At 43.7% G+C, this 11,877-nt stretch overlaps 1 protein-coding gene across 5 annotated transcripts in view; it reads left to right on the forward strand.

The window, feature by feature from the left end:
* ZC3H13 (zinc finger CCCH-type containing 13) overlaps positions 1-11,877 on the forward strand; it is a 67,666-nt gene that overhangs the window by 53,692 nt on the left and 2,097 nt on the right. For all 5 annotated transcript variants that reach the window (XM_061622416.1, XM_061622417.1, XM_061622418.1 and 2 more), the window contains 5 exons: positions 961-1,962; positions 4,468-4,968; positions 5,812-5,961; positions 7,798-7,998; positions 10,224-10,387. In XM_061622416.1, coding sequence (XP_061478400.1) covers positions 961-1,962; positions 4,468-4,968; positions 5,812-5,961; positions 7,798-7,998; positions 10,224-10,387 — 2,018 coding nt within the window. The remainder of the gene's footprint in view (positions 1-960; positions 1,963-4,467; positions 4,969-5,811; positions 5,962-7,797; positions 7,999-10,223; positions 10,388-11,877) is intronic.

Raw genomic sequence — 11,877 nt, forward strand, 5'->3', positions numbered from 1 at the left:
CTTCATTTAAAATTTTCATTTAAATTCATCTGGCTGTTTGAGGGGTATTTATAGGATAAGGATAACAGTTTTTCTTGTGAGAAGCTTCCATGTCAAACCTTCAAAATGGTGTGTACACGCACACGCTGAATGGGGATTTAAAGATGGAACTGCCTGTTTCCATGCAAGTAACAGACAAAGGATTCTGTACTTAATCCAGGCATACCCCGCTTAATGTCGCCTCGCTATAACGTACATGCTCCATACACCACCATACCCCGCTTAACGTACGCGTGCTTTGCAATTACGGACACTTAATGGCATGACGCCGCTGCCAGCTAGTGGCGATTGCAGTGCAGTACATGCATAGATAATTGCTTCACTTTAAGTACATTTTCACTTTACATACACGCTCCAGTCCCGTTGCGTATGTTAAAGCAGGGTATACCCAGGGCCGGTTCTAAAGGGTGGCCAGGTTGGGCACTGGCCCGAGGGCCCCGGAGCTACAGGAGCCCGAGGGGCCCTCCGCCGCCCCCCCGCGATCTGCGCCCCCCGCCTCCCACTTACCTGTCAGATGGCTTTTTAGTATTGCCCTTAATGAAGATGGCGGCCGCAGCTTCCCTAAGGTACTGAAGCCGCTGCCGCCATCTTAGTTGATGGCAGAGTGCACGCACGTGTGCCATCAACAAAGATGGCGGCGGAGGCTTCATTCCCCTTAGTGAAGCCACGGCCGCCATCTTCATTAAGCGCAATGCTAAAACAGACCTTCATTAAGGGCAATGCTAATGCCCAGACAGGTGAGGGGGGCCGTGGGGGGTGGGGGCAAGCTGATGCCCAAGGGCCCCCCCATGCCTGGAGCCGGCCCTGGGTATGCCTGTACTGGGTACCTTCAGACCACTTTGCTGTGGCCTAAGTGAGATAGTCAGATGTAAAAGCCTGTTCAGAAATGAAATGTCGTGACATGTGTTTCATCTTTCATAGACGAAAAACGCAGATTACTGAGTCAGGTTGTACGACCTCAAGAATCACGCTCACTTAGTCCTGCGCACCTTTCAGAAGACAAGCAGAGCCGATGGAAAGACAGTGACCGAAAGCCGGAGAAAAAAGACAGCTCCAGACATTACGAAGAAACTGACTTCAAAGAGCGAGGTTCTTCTGGGGACAAACAGCGGGAGCCGCGAGAAACTATTGAAAGTTCAAGGAGCAGTAGGGTCCAAGAGAATGTAAGTAACCGGGCTTCTGAAGAACGAGAGGCTGCTGATCACGTGCATGAAGATAAGAAAAAAGTTAAAATCCAGAAAAAGACTACAAAGAAAAAGAAAGACGATGACGTTGCATTAGAGCGCTATGTCAGTGAGCCGGCTCCAGAGAAAACCCAAGTCTTTTCTCCCAAGAAAAGTCAGAAAAAGAAAAACGCTGAAAAGAAGCGCAAAAGATCAAAAGGAGATTCTGAAGCTTCTGATGAAGACGGTGGCCCACAGCCGAAAAAGAAAAAAGGGCCAAGGACGCCTCCTGTAACCACAAGGGAGGAGTTGGTAGAAGCGGCACCTGAGAAATCTGTGGTCGTAGAAGCTGCACCCAAAAGAGAGGATACAACGTTTAGTGACTGGTCAGATGAAGATGTTCCAGAGCGTGGAGAACCTATTCTGGAAAGGAATTCTGAGGAACCCCACAGAAGCAGCCATCACACAAGGAATGAAACTGTGGAGACCTCTCATGTGGTTGAAGAAACCCCTCACCTCAAACCGGCCGAACAGGAGCGCAGCAGCAGCCTTTGTAGTAATCAAAGCCGTACCTCAAGTCGACTCAGATCACCCTCCAATGATTCTGCACATCGTAGTGGAGATGACCAGACTGGCATGAAGAAGATCCTGCATAGCACCTCCGCTGACAGGGAGAGAAGGTGTCTAGAAATTGCCGGAGAGCGGAAGTCAAGAATTGATCAGCTGAAACGAGGGGTTCCCAGCCGCAGCACCTCTTCAGGTATTTCCATTTTAATTGCTTTGCTTTCACAAGCCTGCCTCTGCCACTTTTCTCAGATTCCCAGCTTCCCATAATATCCCATGCCTTTGATGAGGATCACCCAACACCAGTAGGAGGCTTTTCAGGGGCTACAATAGGGAAAGGAAAATTGAAGCCTTCCATTTGTGCAACTGTTGTGTGCAACTCATAGTCTTTAGCCTCCTAAAGTTTTTTCTCTCCATGGATTAAGGGTTGGTTGTGGCTTTACCTTTTCTCTGATGCCACACTCCGTTAGGATTAGAGATTTATGTGTAGACTTATTATCTTTGTTGACTCACGGAACCCTCAGGCTATCAGTATAACATCAGTTAAACAGTAAAAGAAATAATAAAACCCTTCCTAGCCATGGGACATATTTAGAGGCGACACGTCAGTTGCAACTGTTTGGATCCCTAATAATATAACATTGACGTGTATTCCAAGGAGATATTGTCACAAATCTACTGTATCCTGCCCTTGCTAGTTGGGAATCTGTGTTTCCATTTGACAAAGGTGTATATGTGTAGCTAGAGAGCTGCAGCAACAATTTCAAAACCTCCTTTCAGAGAACCATTTCCAGATTGACTCATTTGCTGAGGGAGTCTTCCCCATCTGCCACAGAAACCTAATAGGTTTCGGTGGAGGACTGGGGGATGTTATAGGGCAGTGGTTCCCAACCTTTGTGAGTATGGGACCCCCTTCGTAAGCTCAAAGAATTTCATGACCTCCCTACCACGCTAATTGTAATTTTAGTCTCTGTTAATTGAAAAAATGGTGCATGGCAATATCACATCTCCAAATATCCCTTTCCATAAAAAGCTGCCTGCAGATAGGGAGGTGTTGCTTTCTATTCTTAATGCAAAGGTCCAATCAAATTGGTATCTCCCCCCCGCCATCTGAAGATGTTCAGCCCTGTCTCCCAACACCAATGGGTTACAGTGTTGGACTAAGATCCAAGTTCAAATCCTCATCCAGCTATGAAGCCCACTGGGTGACCTTGGGCCAGACACAGTCTCTGAGCCTGACCTATCTCACAGGGTTGGTGTAAGGATAAAATGGAAAAGGGGGGGAACCATCTTGAGCAACATGGTGAAATGGTGGGATATAAATGCAATAATAATTAATCGGACTACGACCTGGGAGACCAGGGTTCGAATCCCCACACAGCCACGAAGCTCACTGGGTGACCTTGGCCCAGTCACTGCCTCTTAGCCTCAGAGGGAGGCAATGGTAAACCCCCTCTGAATACCGCTTACCATGAAAACCCTATTCATAGGGTCGCCGTAAGTCGGGATCGACTTGAAGGCAGTCCATTTCCATTTTTTCAATTAAAAAATACATTTCAGCTGCAGTATGTAGACCTCAGCCAACCTGCTGAGCTTTCTAAAAATAATGATAATGATAAAGAAACAGCAATGTAGTAAAGGTAGTGATGCTAGATTGTGAAGACAAAAGGATGGATAGATTGAGGAGGGGATTAGTGATTTCAAGCTTGGGATGATCATCAGAACTTGGTTAGCGTGCACTTGGGGAATGAAAGAGGAGCAGAAGACAAATCAGCACATGCACACACAAACACTCCTGCCCCTCAACTGCTGCAGCATCTTGGAGAGAGTGATGAGGGGGCGGTGTGTAGGTGGAAGGAAGGGGGCATGCTGGCACACACACTTAGCCTCAGAGGTGGGGAGTGAGCAAGTCCCGAGCTTCCTCACTGCTCCTTGGCTCCGTCTGGGCTGAAGGTGAGATCTGGGCAGCCTCACAAATAAGAATAATTTTTAAAAGGAGGTGGCAGCGAAGCAGGAGCCAACAAAGGCAGGCAGCCAGGAAGGAAGGGGGAAAGCAGCCTATCCTTGCAGCCTTGCTTCTTTGTGCTTAACTAAAATCCCTCTCCTCTCGTTCTGAGTAAGGGTATCGTCAACAGCAGCAATGCAAGGAGCTGGTAGCTGGTGATAGTAATCCCCTCTTCTTCCTGGTAGCTCCACCCTCAGCCTCCTTTGGCATCTGCCACGTGTTTTATAGGCAGATGCCTGAAAGACACTTTGGCGCTTAAGCAAAAGTCCCCCTTGGAGCAAGGGAGAGGTGTTGACTGCAGCAGCAGCGGGTAGCAGACAGCGTCCAGGGAGTGAAGACTTTTAAAACAAATTAATAAATAACTCATTTCTTTACTGTTCACGGCTCCCTCTGGATTACTTCACGGTCCCCTTGGGGGTCATGGACCCCAGGTTGGGAATCACTGTTATAGGGCACACAAAACTATCCTGGTTTGTAAAGCAGCACTTAAACTACACTTCTCCAGTTTGGTTATCGTGGGAAACTGTGGTTTAACAAGCCAGAATATCACCACTGAAGGGGAAGAGCACTAAGGGAGCATGCAGGCACATGACGCATTCTCAGGCCAGTAAGCCATGGGGTTTGATGTCCATAGAAAAGCCTTGTCTTTAAGTCTGTGTACAATGTTGTCATATATCTACTTCACACTTTACTCAGATCGACAGGATTCAAGGAGCCACAGTTCTAGGCGAAGTTCTCCTGAATCGGATCGCCAAGCTCATTCCAGATCTGGGTCCTTTGATAGCAGGGAGAGAGTGCAGGACAGAGACAGGCATGAGCATGACCGGGAACGGGATCGAGAAAGGCGTGATGGGAGGCAGAGAGATTGGGACCGAGATACAGCTAAAGACTGGTTAAGGAGCAGAGAGCGTGACAGAATTCGTGAACGAGAAAGACAACGGGAAAAACGAAGGGATACAGACCGTGAAAAAGAGAGGCCGCTTCCTGAGAACCCTGAAAGAGACCGAGCTCTCAGTACTTCTGCTCAAACAGAGTTATCCAAGCACAGTGAAACAAAACCAGGCAAAGAGCATCAGGAGTTTGAGGTGGTCTGTTTGGACTCTACATCCCTCGAGAAGGAAAAGCTGGATAAAGACTTGGGACCTTTGCAAGGATTTGAAGATGGGGTGGAAGCTGAGAAAGTGGAAAACATAGAAGGTGAATCATTCTGGGGTGGGTCAGTTTATTCTTGCTGTCCTTTCAACACCAGATTTCTGAATGAGTTCTTGGTGGAGATCTCAGTATTTCATCTTCTCCTTATTTGAATGTTCTAATCTTCACATGCCATCTCAGCAGTTCAGCTGTACCAGAACTCTGAACAATGTAGCTGTCTTTAGGAGAATGTGTTTGATTCTTCTTCCCTCTATGCAAATCAATTAATCGCACAGATGCACGCACGCACACAATTTGCTCTAAAGGGGTGGAGAAGAGATTGGAACTGTAATTGTATCTCCCTTTTCCTGACCCTGGAGCAAATTGCAATGAGGGGCTTTACATCAGGGGAAGGAGGAAAAGGTTCAATGCATTCTCCCAGAGCACTATTTTCCTGATCATCAAAGAAGCCATGCTGGGCTGCTAACAAAAACAGTGGGAGATCCTAATCACATCTCTTGTAGCATGTCCAGTTGGCCCTTAAAATAACAGCAAAAGTGCATATTTAATGTGGGAAGTTTCCTATAAAACTCTTAACCAAAGAGGTTTTTTTTTTAAAAAAAAAATCTGCCTAGATAAATAATATCTAGTTCACATGGCTCAATGGTCTGGATCCAAATGTGCTATCTGCTCTTGTTTTGCCAATTCTGTCTTCATGCTGCAATCACCCACATCCCATGCCATTTTAGAGCGTCTCCCAACTCTCTGTAGCAGGATCAGGAGGACATAGAAACCTATAGCAGGAACACTCTTCTACAAATGGAATATGGGCTACAGACATTAGAATCCAAGTCCATGCCTTGAAAAGTCTGAATAGATACATTTTGCTACTTTTCTCCTCTTCTTTAGGTGGAGATGATGAAGTCAAAATGGATGATATGCAGTCAATGGGATCTGGTGCTGGAGAATATGAACCAATCAGTGATGATGAACTGGATGAAATTTTGGCAGGTGATGCTGACAAGAGGGAGGATCAGCAGGATGAGGAGAAGATGCCAGGTGAGCACAACAGATTTTTTTTTGGGGGGGGGGTTCAGGGCTGCATGGGCTAAGTCAACCCTTCTGTTCTGAGCTTAAACAGATTCCACTCCAAGACAATCTGTACTCTGCAGCCTGCATAAATTGTGCACGTTAAATGGATGGCCTTGATTTGGTGATTTTGCATAATTCCACTTCTGCTAGTTATGGGCAAGGGGAAAAAGATTTTCCTGTTCACTGAAGTTTTGCACCCCATCTGAAGAATAAAAAAATCAGCTCCTGATTTTTAAGTAGTGCTTAAGTTATAATTTCCTGTTCCACATCATGGGAAACTATAGTTTAATCAATCAGGATATCAGCGCCAAAGCTGGGCATGAGGGGAAGGACAAGGAGGGAGCATGTGAATGCAAGTCTTGTTCCCAGTCCAATAAACCACCATTTCTTGTGATGTCTAAACCTGACAATATATCACTTTTAAAGTGAGGTGTAGTAAAACTGGGGCAAGGGTTTAACACTCATTCTTAGAATACAGTTGTTTGAAGAAAAAAGGGAGACTAATAAATCATAGGGTATTGGATGCCTCGTATAATAGCATGATTTGATTTGGGTTCATTTCAACCCAAATTTGCAAGTGGGCAACTATGTTGCCTCCATCTTCCACTCTTCTCTACAAGGTAAACAGCTGAGTGCTTGTAATGAATATATGTTACAACTTCACTTTCTCTTCAAGAATATCAGTGAATCAGACCATGTTTGAACTGAGAAAGTAGAAGGATGCAATGAATATGTTTACAGAATTCATTCTGGTATCTCAATAACGCTAAAAGAAACTACTAGACTTTTTCCTCCCTCATCAGAAACTGTGGGTAGATTGGGACCATTTTCATATTTGAACTGCAGAATGTCACAAAACTTCCACAACAAATTTAGTGCTGATATTTCCTTTTTCAAGGAACATCCTATGTTAACCAGAAGTATTTATAATTTTCCAGCTCTCTCTTCAATGGATGTTTAAACTTGAAATATAGAATCATGGCCTATGTTTTGTTCTGCTGTCTCAGAATTCTGAAAAAAATATCTCATTTCAAACAAAGAGGGAGTCCTGAAAAGTTCTCTTGAAATTCCTTTAGTTTGGTATATTTGTTGTGGGTGGTGCTTAATTTCCAGAGTGAGAAATGTCAGGACAAAAGCCTATATAAAAGTCACCACCTTTGACCTGGACCTATTTATCACTTTTGAAGGGCAAGCTTGTGTGTGGATTAATGCTCAGTCAGTCAAACCTGAAGCACCCGGTGCCATCTTGACTCACAGGGAGGTTGGTCATTATACAGTTCTTCAAAATCATTCAGGCATAGTGTGTTCCTTCTCCTTAGGCCGTGTAGTTTGGAAGAACCACTGCGGGATCTCTTCTTCTTTCTCATAAATAAGCTTAATAGCCAAGGGAGTTGATAGAAGGTAAAAATGTCCTGCAATGTTTATTTTAAACCCTTCTATTGTTGCATCTCATGAGTAGATGCAGCCAGGGTGCTTCCTGCACTCCTAAACATAACTTCTATCAAAATGTTAAGTCATGCCAGAGCCAGAATGAAGGAAACTCTCTCCATGCTTCACATCAAAGAAGAAACTCAAAATACTTCTCTCTCCTCGTACATCCCTCTTGTGCTAGAGAGTAGCCATCAAGGGCTTCTTGGTTTATTCAGAAATAGATGTATGCTGACTTCCAAATGCCAGAATATGTGCCATTTCAATGACCAATATCCATGGTATGGTAATTAATGAGAGACCATCTGACATATTCAGCTCTGCCTGATTGTGCCATTAAGTAAGGGGTGATTTTTTCTTTATATCTGTTTCCAGATCCTGTGGATGTAATAGATGTAGACTGGTCTAGTCTAATGCCAAAGCAGCCAAAAGAGCCACGAGAGCCTGGAGCTGCTCTTTTAAAATTTACTCCGAGTGCTGTTATGTTGAGAGTTGGAATTTCTAAACAATTGGCTGGCCCTTCGCTCTTCACCAAAATTAAAGAAACATGTCAGAGAAGTGTGGAAAAACCTAAAGGTAATTAGCTTGCCTGTTGGGTCAAGATAAAGGGATCTTCTAGAGGGAAATCTAGAAAAACATCTAAGGATTTCATTAATTCTTGTTTGTTCTTGAGCATGCACTGTGCTGTACAGACTGTATCAGATCAACTGCATGAAATGTCCATTTATCGTTCTGGTAGCAACATGCCCATAAATATGATGTGTGTGCTTGGTGTGTGTAAGGAGGGATTGTATATATTTTAGGATCCTGTGGGCTGCTCTGTTGAAACAGTGCAGACACCCCAGCCCCCTCCAGGATTCTTGTCAGTGACAGCTCAGCCACCTAGTGTCAGGGATGGAGGGTGGGCTTTGCCCTTACTGTAAAAGTTATTCCCAAGTGCAATACTTTCCTTTTCTCTATAGAAATAGATTTCCACCATTCACTTACCTGAGGGAGAAAGGATTACATTCAGAGGTACCTTTGGAGGGTGGGCCTAACATGATTCATGCCCTTGATGTCCCAAGCAATTAATTAAGTTTGGGGCTGTCTGCAGTGCTGCGCTCCTTCCGCCACTTTGGCCCAGGCCTGGATTTTTTTCTTGGGACACTGAGGTGTAATGGGATGTGGAAAGCTTTTAAATATGCAAGTCAAGTGGTAGTGGAGCTTGGTTAGCAATAATTGTGCTGTAATTTGACTTCAGCTGGTTTGCCCCATGATACATGTGGGGATTTTTTTGTAGAGGGGGGGCTGGTTCATTCAATTGCTGTCCAGAAATTCTGTACACACATAGTCAAGCTTTATGATCAGATGCTCCCACCACTATGTCTTACTCAAAAGGGGGGGAAAGATCAGGACCTGAATCAAAATCACCAGGATTGGGGGTGGGGGGAGAATGGAGAGCAGATTGCACACATGGCCAGAGCCCCCACAACATGTACAGAATTTCCAGGCAGCAGTTGCACAAACTCACCCTGATGCATGATAGAAAATATTAAAATGAGTAATTCAAACGTTGAGAACCTTGTTTTATTTCTGGACATTTGTGTTATTTTTTATTTAACTTTTGCCTTTAGAGATCTCTTGTTCCAATTATATTTAAAATAGAAAACAGATGTGATTGTTTCTGTGCATCTGTGTCTCTCTTGTATTTGACTTTATCTATTATTAAATTTATATCTCGCCCTTCCTTCTAGAAGGAGTCCATGTTGGCAGACAAGCAATAAAACGCTAAAAACATCTTTAAAACAAAGCATCTTAAAAAAAATCTTAAAACACCTTTTAAAAAATCTTCAAATCTATAAAATATTTTAAAACTATTGCAGTACACTATAGAGTAAAATTTGACTTGCTTGCTTAACTCAGATTACTAAAAACTGACTTGAATACTGCTGGTTCTGTAAAACTCCCAGAGAAGGAATTCCATAATCTGAGGAACATTTATTCGAGAATACATCTCTGTACTGAGTGTATTTTGAAATACAACGAAATCAATTGTGAAAGTCTTCTTCATTGCTAATGTGCTCTTTATTTTTTACTCTGTCCTCATCTTTAGCTGTCCGTTATTTGTCATTATGCATTTGATTGTTTTCCCTTAATTTTCTCTCCAGTCACTTCCTCCATACTTCCATTTTGCTGCTTCCAAAGCTGTTGCCCCCCTCACCAAGAGAGCTATTACCTTTTAGTTTTCCTTTTTCATTCATTCTAGCTTCTTGTTCTCAATTAAGCTTGTCTGTCCAAAAGTACTATGGTTGCTGCCCTCCTTCAAAGGCACCTTCTCCCACACATCCCCACATTTTCTGTCTAATCTTTGATGTAACATTTTAAACATCTTCATATCCAAAACTAAACTTAAATTCTGGCTCAGATTCATCCCTTGTTCCACTTCATACATATACGTACGTGTGTGTGTATAGAGAGAGAGAGTTTTGAAAGCAACAAACGACTTCACCCAAGCTTCCTCTGGTCCCTGTTAATCACCTAAAAATATGTGCACATAACTGTGATTAACAAAACAGAGGTTTTTATTGTAATACCAAAAGAAAACCATGATGTTAGCAGCTGATGAAGGCGGAAGCCGAAACGTTTTGGTATTACAATAAAAACCTCTGTTTTGTTAATCACAATTGTGTGTGTGTGTGTGTGTATGCACGCACACATCCACACACACACACTTCTCTAGTGATACAGCGTCATTATATGTCTTGTCACTATTACAAACATTTTGATAACTATATATATTTCTTTACGCTGCCGCCTTGTAGATGCAGAGAACTTATTTGGACATGAATTTGGAGCCCTGAACATGGCTGCCCTCCTGAGAAAAGAAGAACGAGCTGGCCTGCTGTGTAATCTTGGTCCTTGTTGTAAGGCCCTATGTTTTAGGAGAGATTCTGCAATCCGCAGGCAGCTAGTGAAGAATGAAAAGGCAAGTATACGTAAGAGGTTGTTGCATCACAGAAACAAATGTTTAACACAGTGATTCTCAACCTGGGGGCTGTGAAGTAATCCAGTAACCTGGGGGCTGCTGCAGACAACACCTCCCCCTTGCTCCAAATGAGAGAGAAGGACTTTTGCTTAAGCGCCAAAGTGTCTTTCAGGCATCTGCCTGTAAAACACGTGGCAGATGCCAAAGGAGGCTGAGGGTGGAGCTACCAGGAAGAAGAGGGGATTACTATCACCAGCTACCAGCTCCTTGCATTGCTGCTGTTGACGATACCCTTACTCAGAACGAGAGGAGAGGGATTTTAGTTAAGCACAAAGAAGCAAGGCTGCAAGGATAGGCTGCTTTCCCCCTTCCTTCCTGGCTGCCTGCCTTTCTTGGCTCCTGCTTCGCTGCCACCTCCTTTTAAAAATTATTCTTATTTGTGAGGCTGCCCAGATCTCACCTTCGGCCCAGACAGAGCCAAGGAGCAGTGGGGAAGCTCGGGACTTGCTCACTCCCCACCTCTGAGGCTAAGTGTGTGTGCCAGCATGCCCCCTTCCTTCCACCTACACACCGCCCCCTCATCACTCTCTCCAAGATGCTGCAGCAGTTGAGGGGCAGGAGTGTTTGTGTGCATGCGCTGATCTGTCTTCTGCTCCTCTTTCATTCCCCAAGTGCACGCTAACCAAGTTCTGATGATCATCCCAAGCTTGAAATCACTAATCCCCTCCTCAATCTATCCATCGTTTTGTCTTCACAATCTAGCATCACTATCATTACCACATTGCTGTTTCATTTTTTATTATTATTATTATTATTATTATTATTATTATCATCATCATCATCATCATCATTATTTAAAAGCGGAGCAGACAGGACTGTACATCTTCAAAAGGGGGGGATACCAATTTGATCGGACCTTTGCATTAAAAAAACAAAGCAACACCTCCCCTGGAAAGGGATATTTGGAGATGTGATTTTGCCATGCACCATTTTTCAATTAACAGACTAAAATTACAATTGGGGCGGGGGGGCAGGTTCACAAAATTCTTTGAGCTTACAAAGAGGGTCCCATACTCATAAAGGTTGGGAACCACTGATTTAACATTCATTAATTCCAAGTGACTTGGCTTTATCTTGTAACATGGAGACTAGTTTCTATGGAATCCTTGAAGGGTGCATCTGTAACAGCTTTCCCCACCCTGATGACCTTCAGCTTGTATCATAAACCACCTAGTCAGGTTTCTTCTGCAGTGGGTTTGGTACCTGCCCATTTACTATTTAAACCTTTTTTTCCCTTTCCGATAGCAGCAGGAAGTTAATGAATGAATACTACAGGCTTTTTAAATCTAGGCTTACCCTGATGACCTCTCACCTTAATATCTGTTTTAAGACTCTTTGCTCTACTGATACAATACACTAAATTTATTTATGGAGTTAAAATACCTGTGGAAATCAAATCATTTCCCAGAAATACTGCTAAATATTCCTCG

The sequence above is a fragment of the Rhineura floridana genome, chromosome 4 (assembly GCF_030035675.1).
Source record: "Rhineura floridana isolate rRhiFlo1 chromosome 4, rRhiFlo1.hap2, whole genome shotgun sequence".
In the NCBI taxonomy this organism is placed as follows: Eukaryota; Metazoa; Chordata; class Lepidosauria; order Squamata; family Rhineuridae; genus Rhineura; species Rhineura floridana.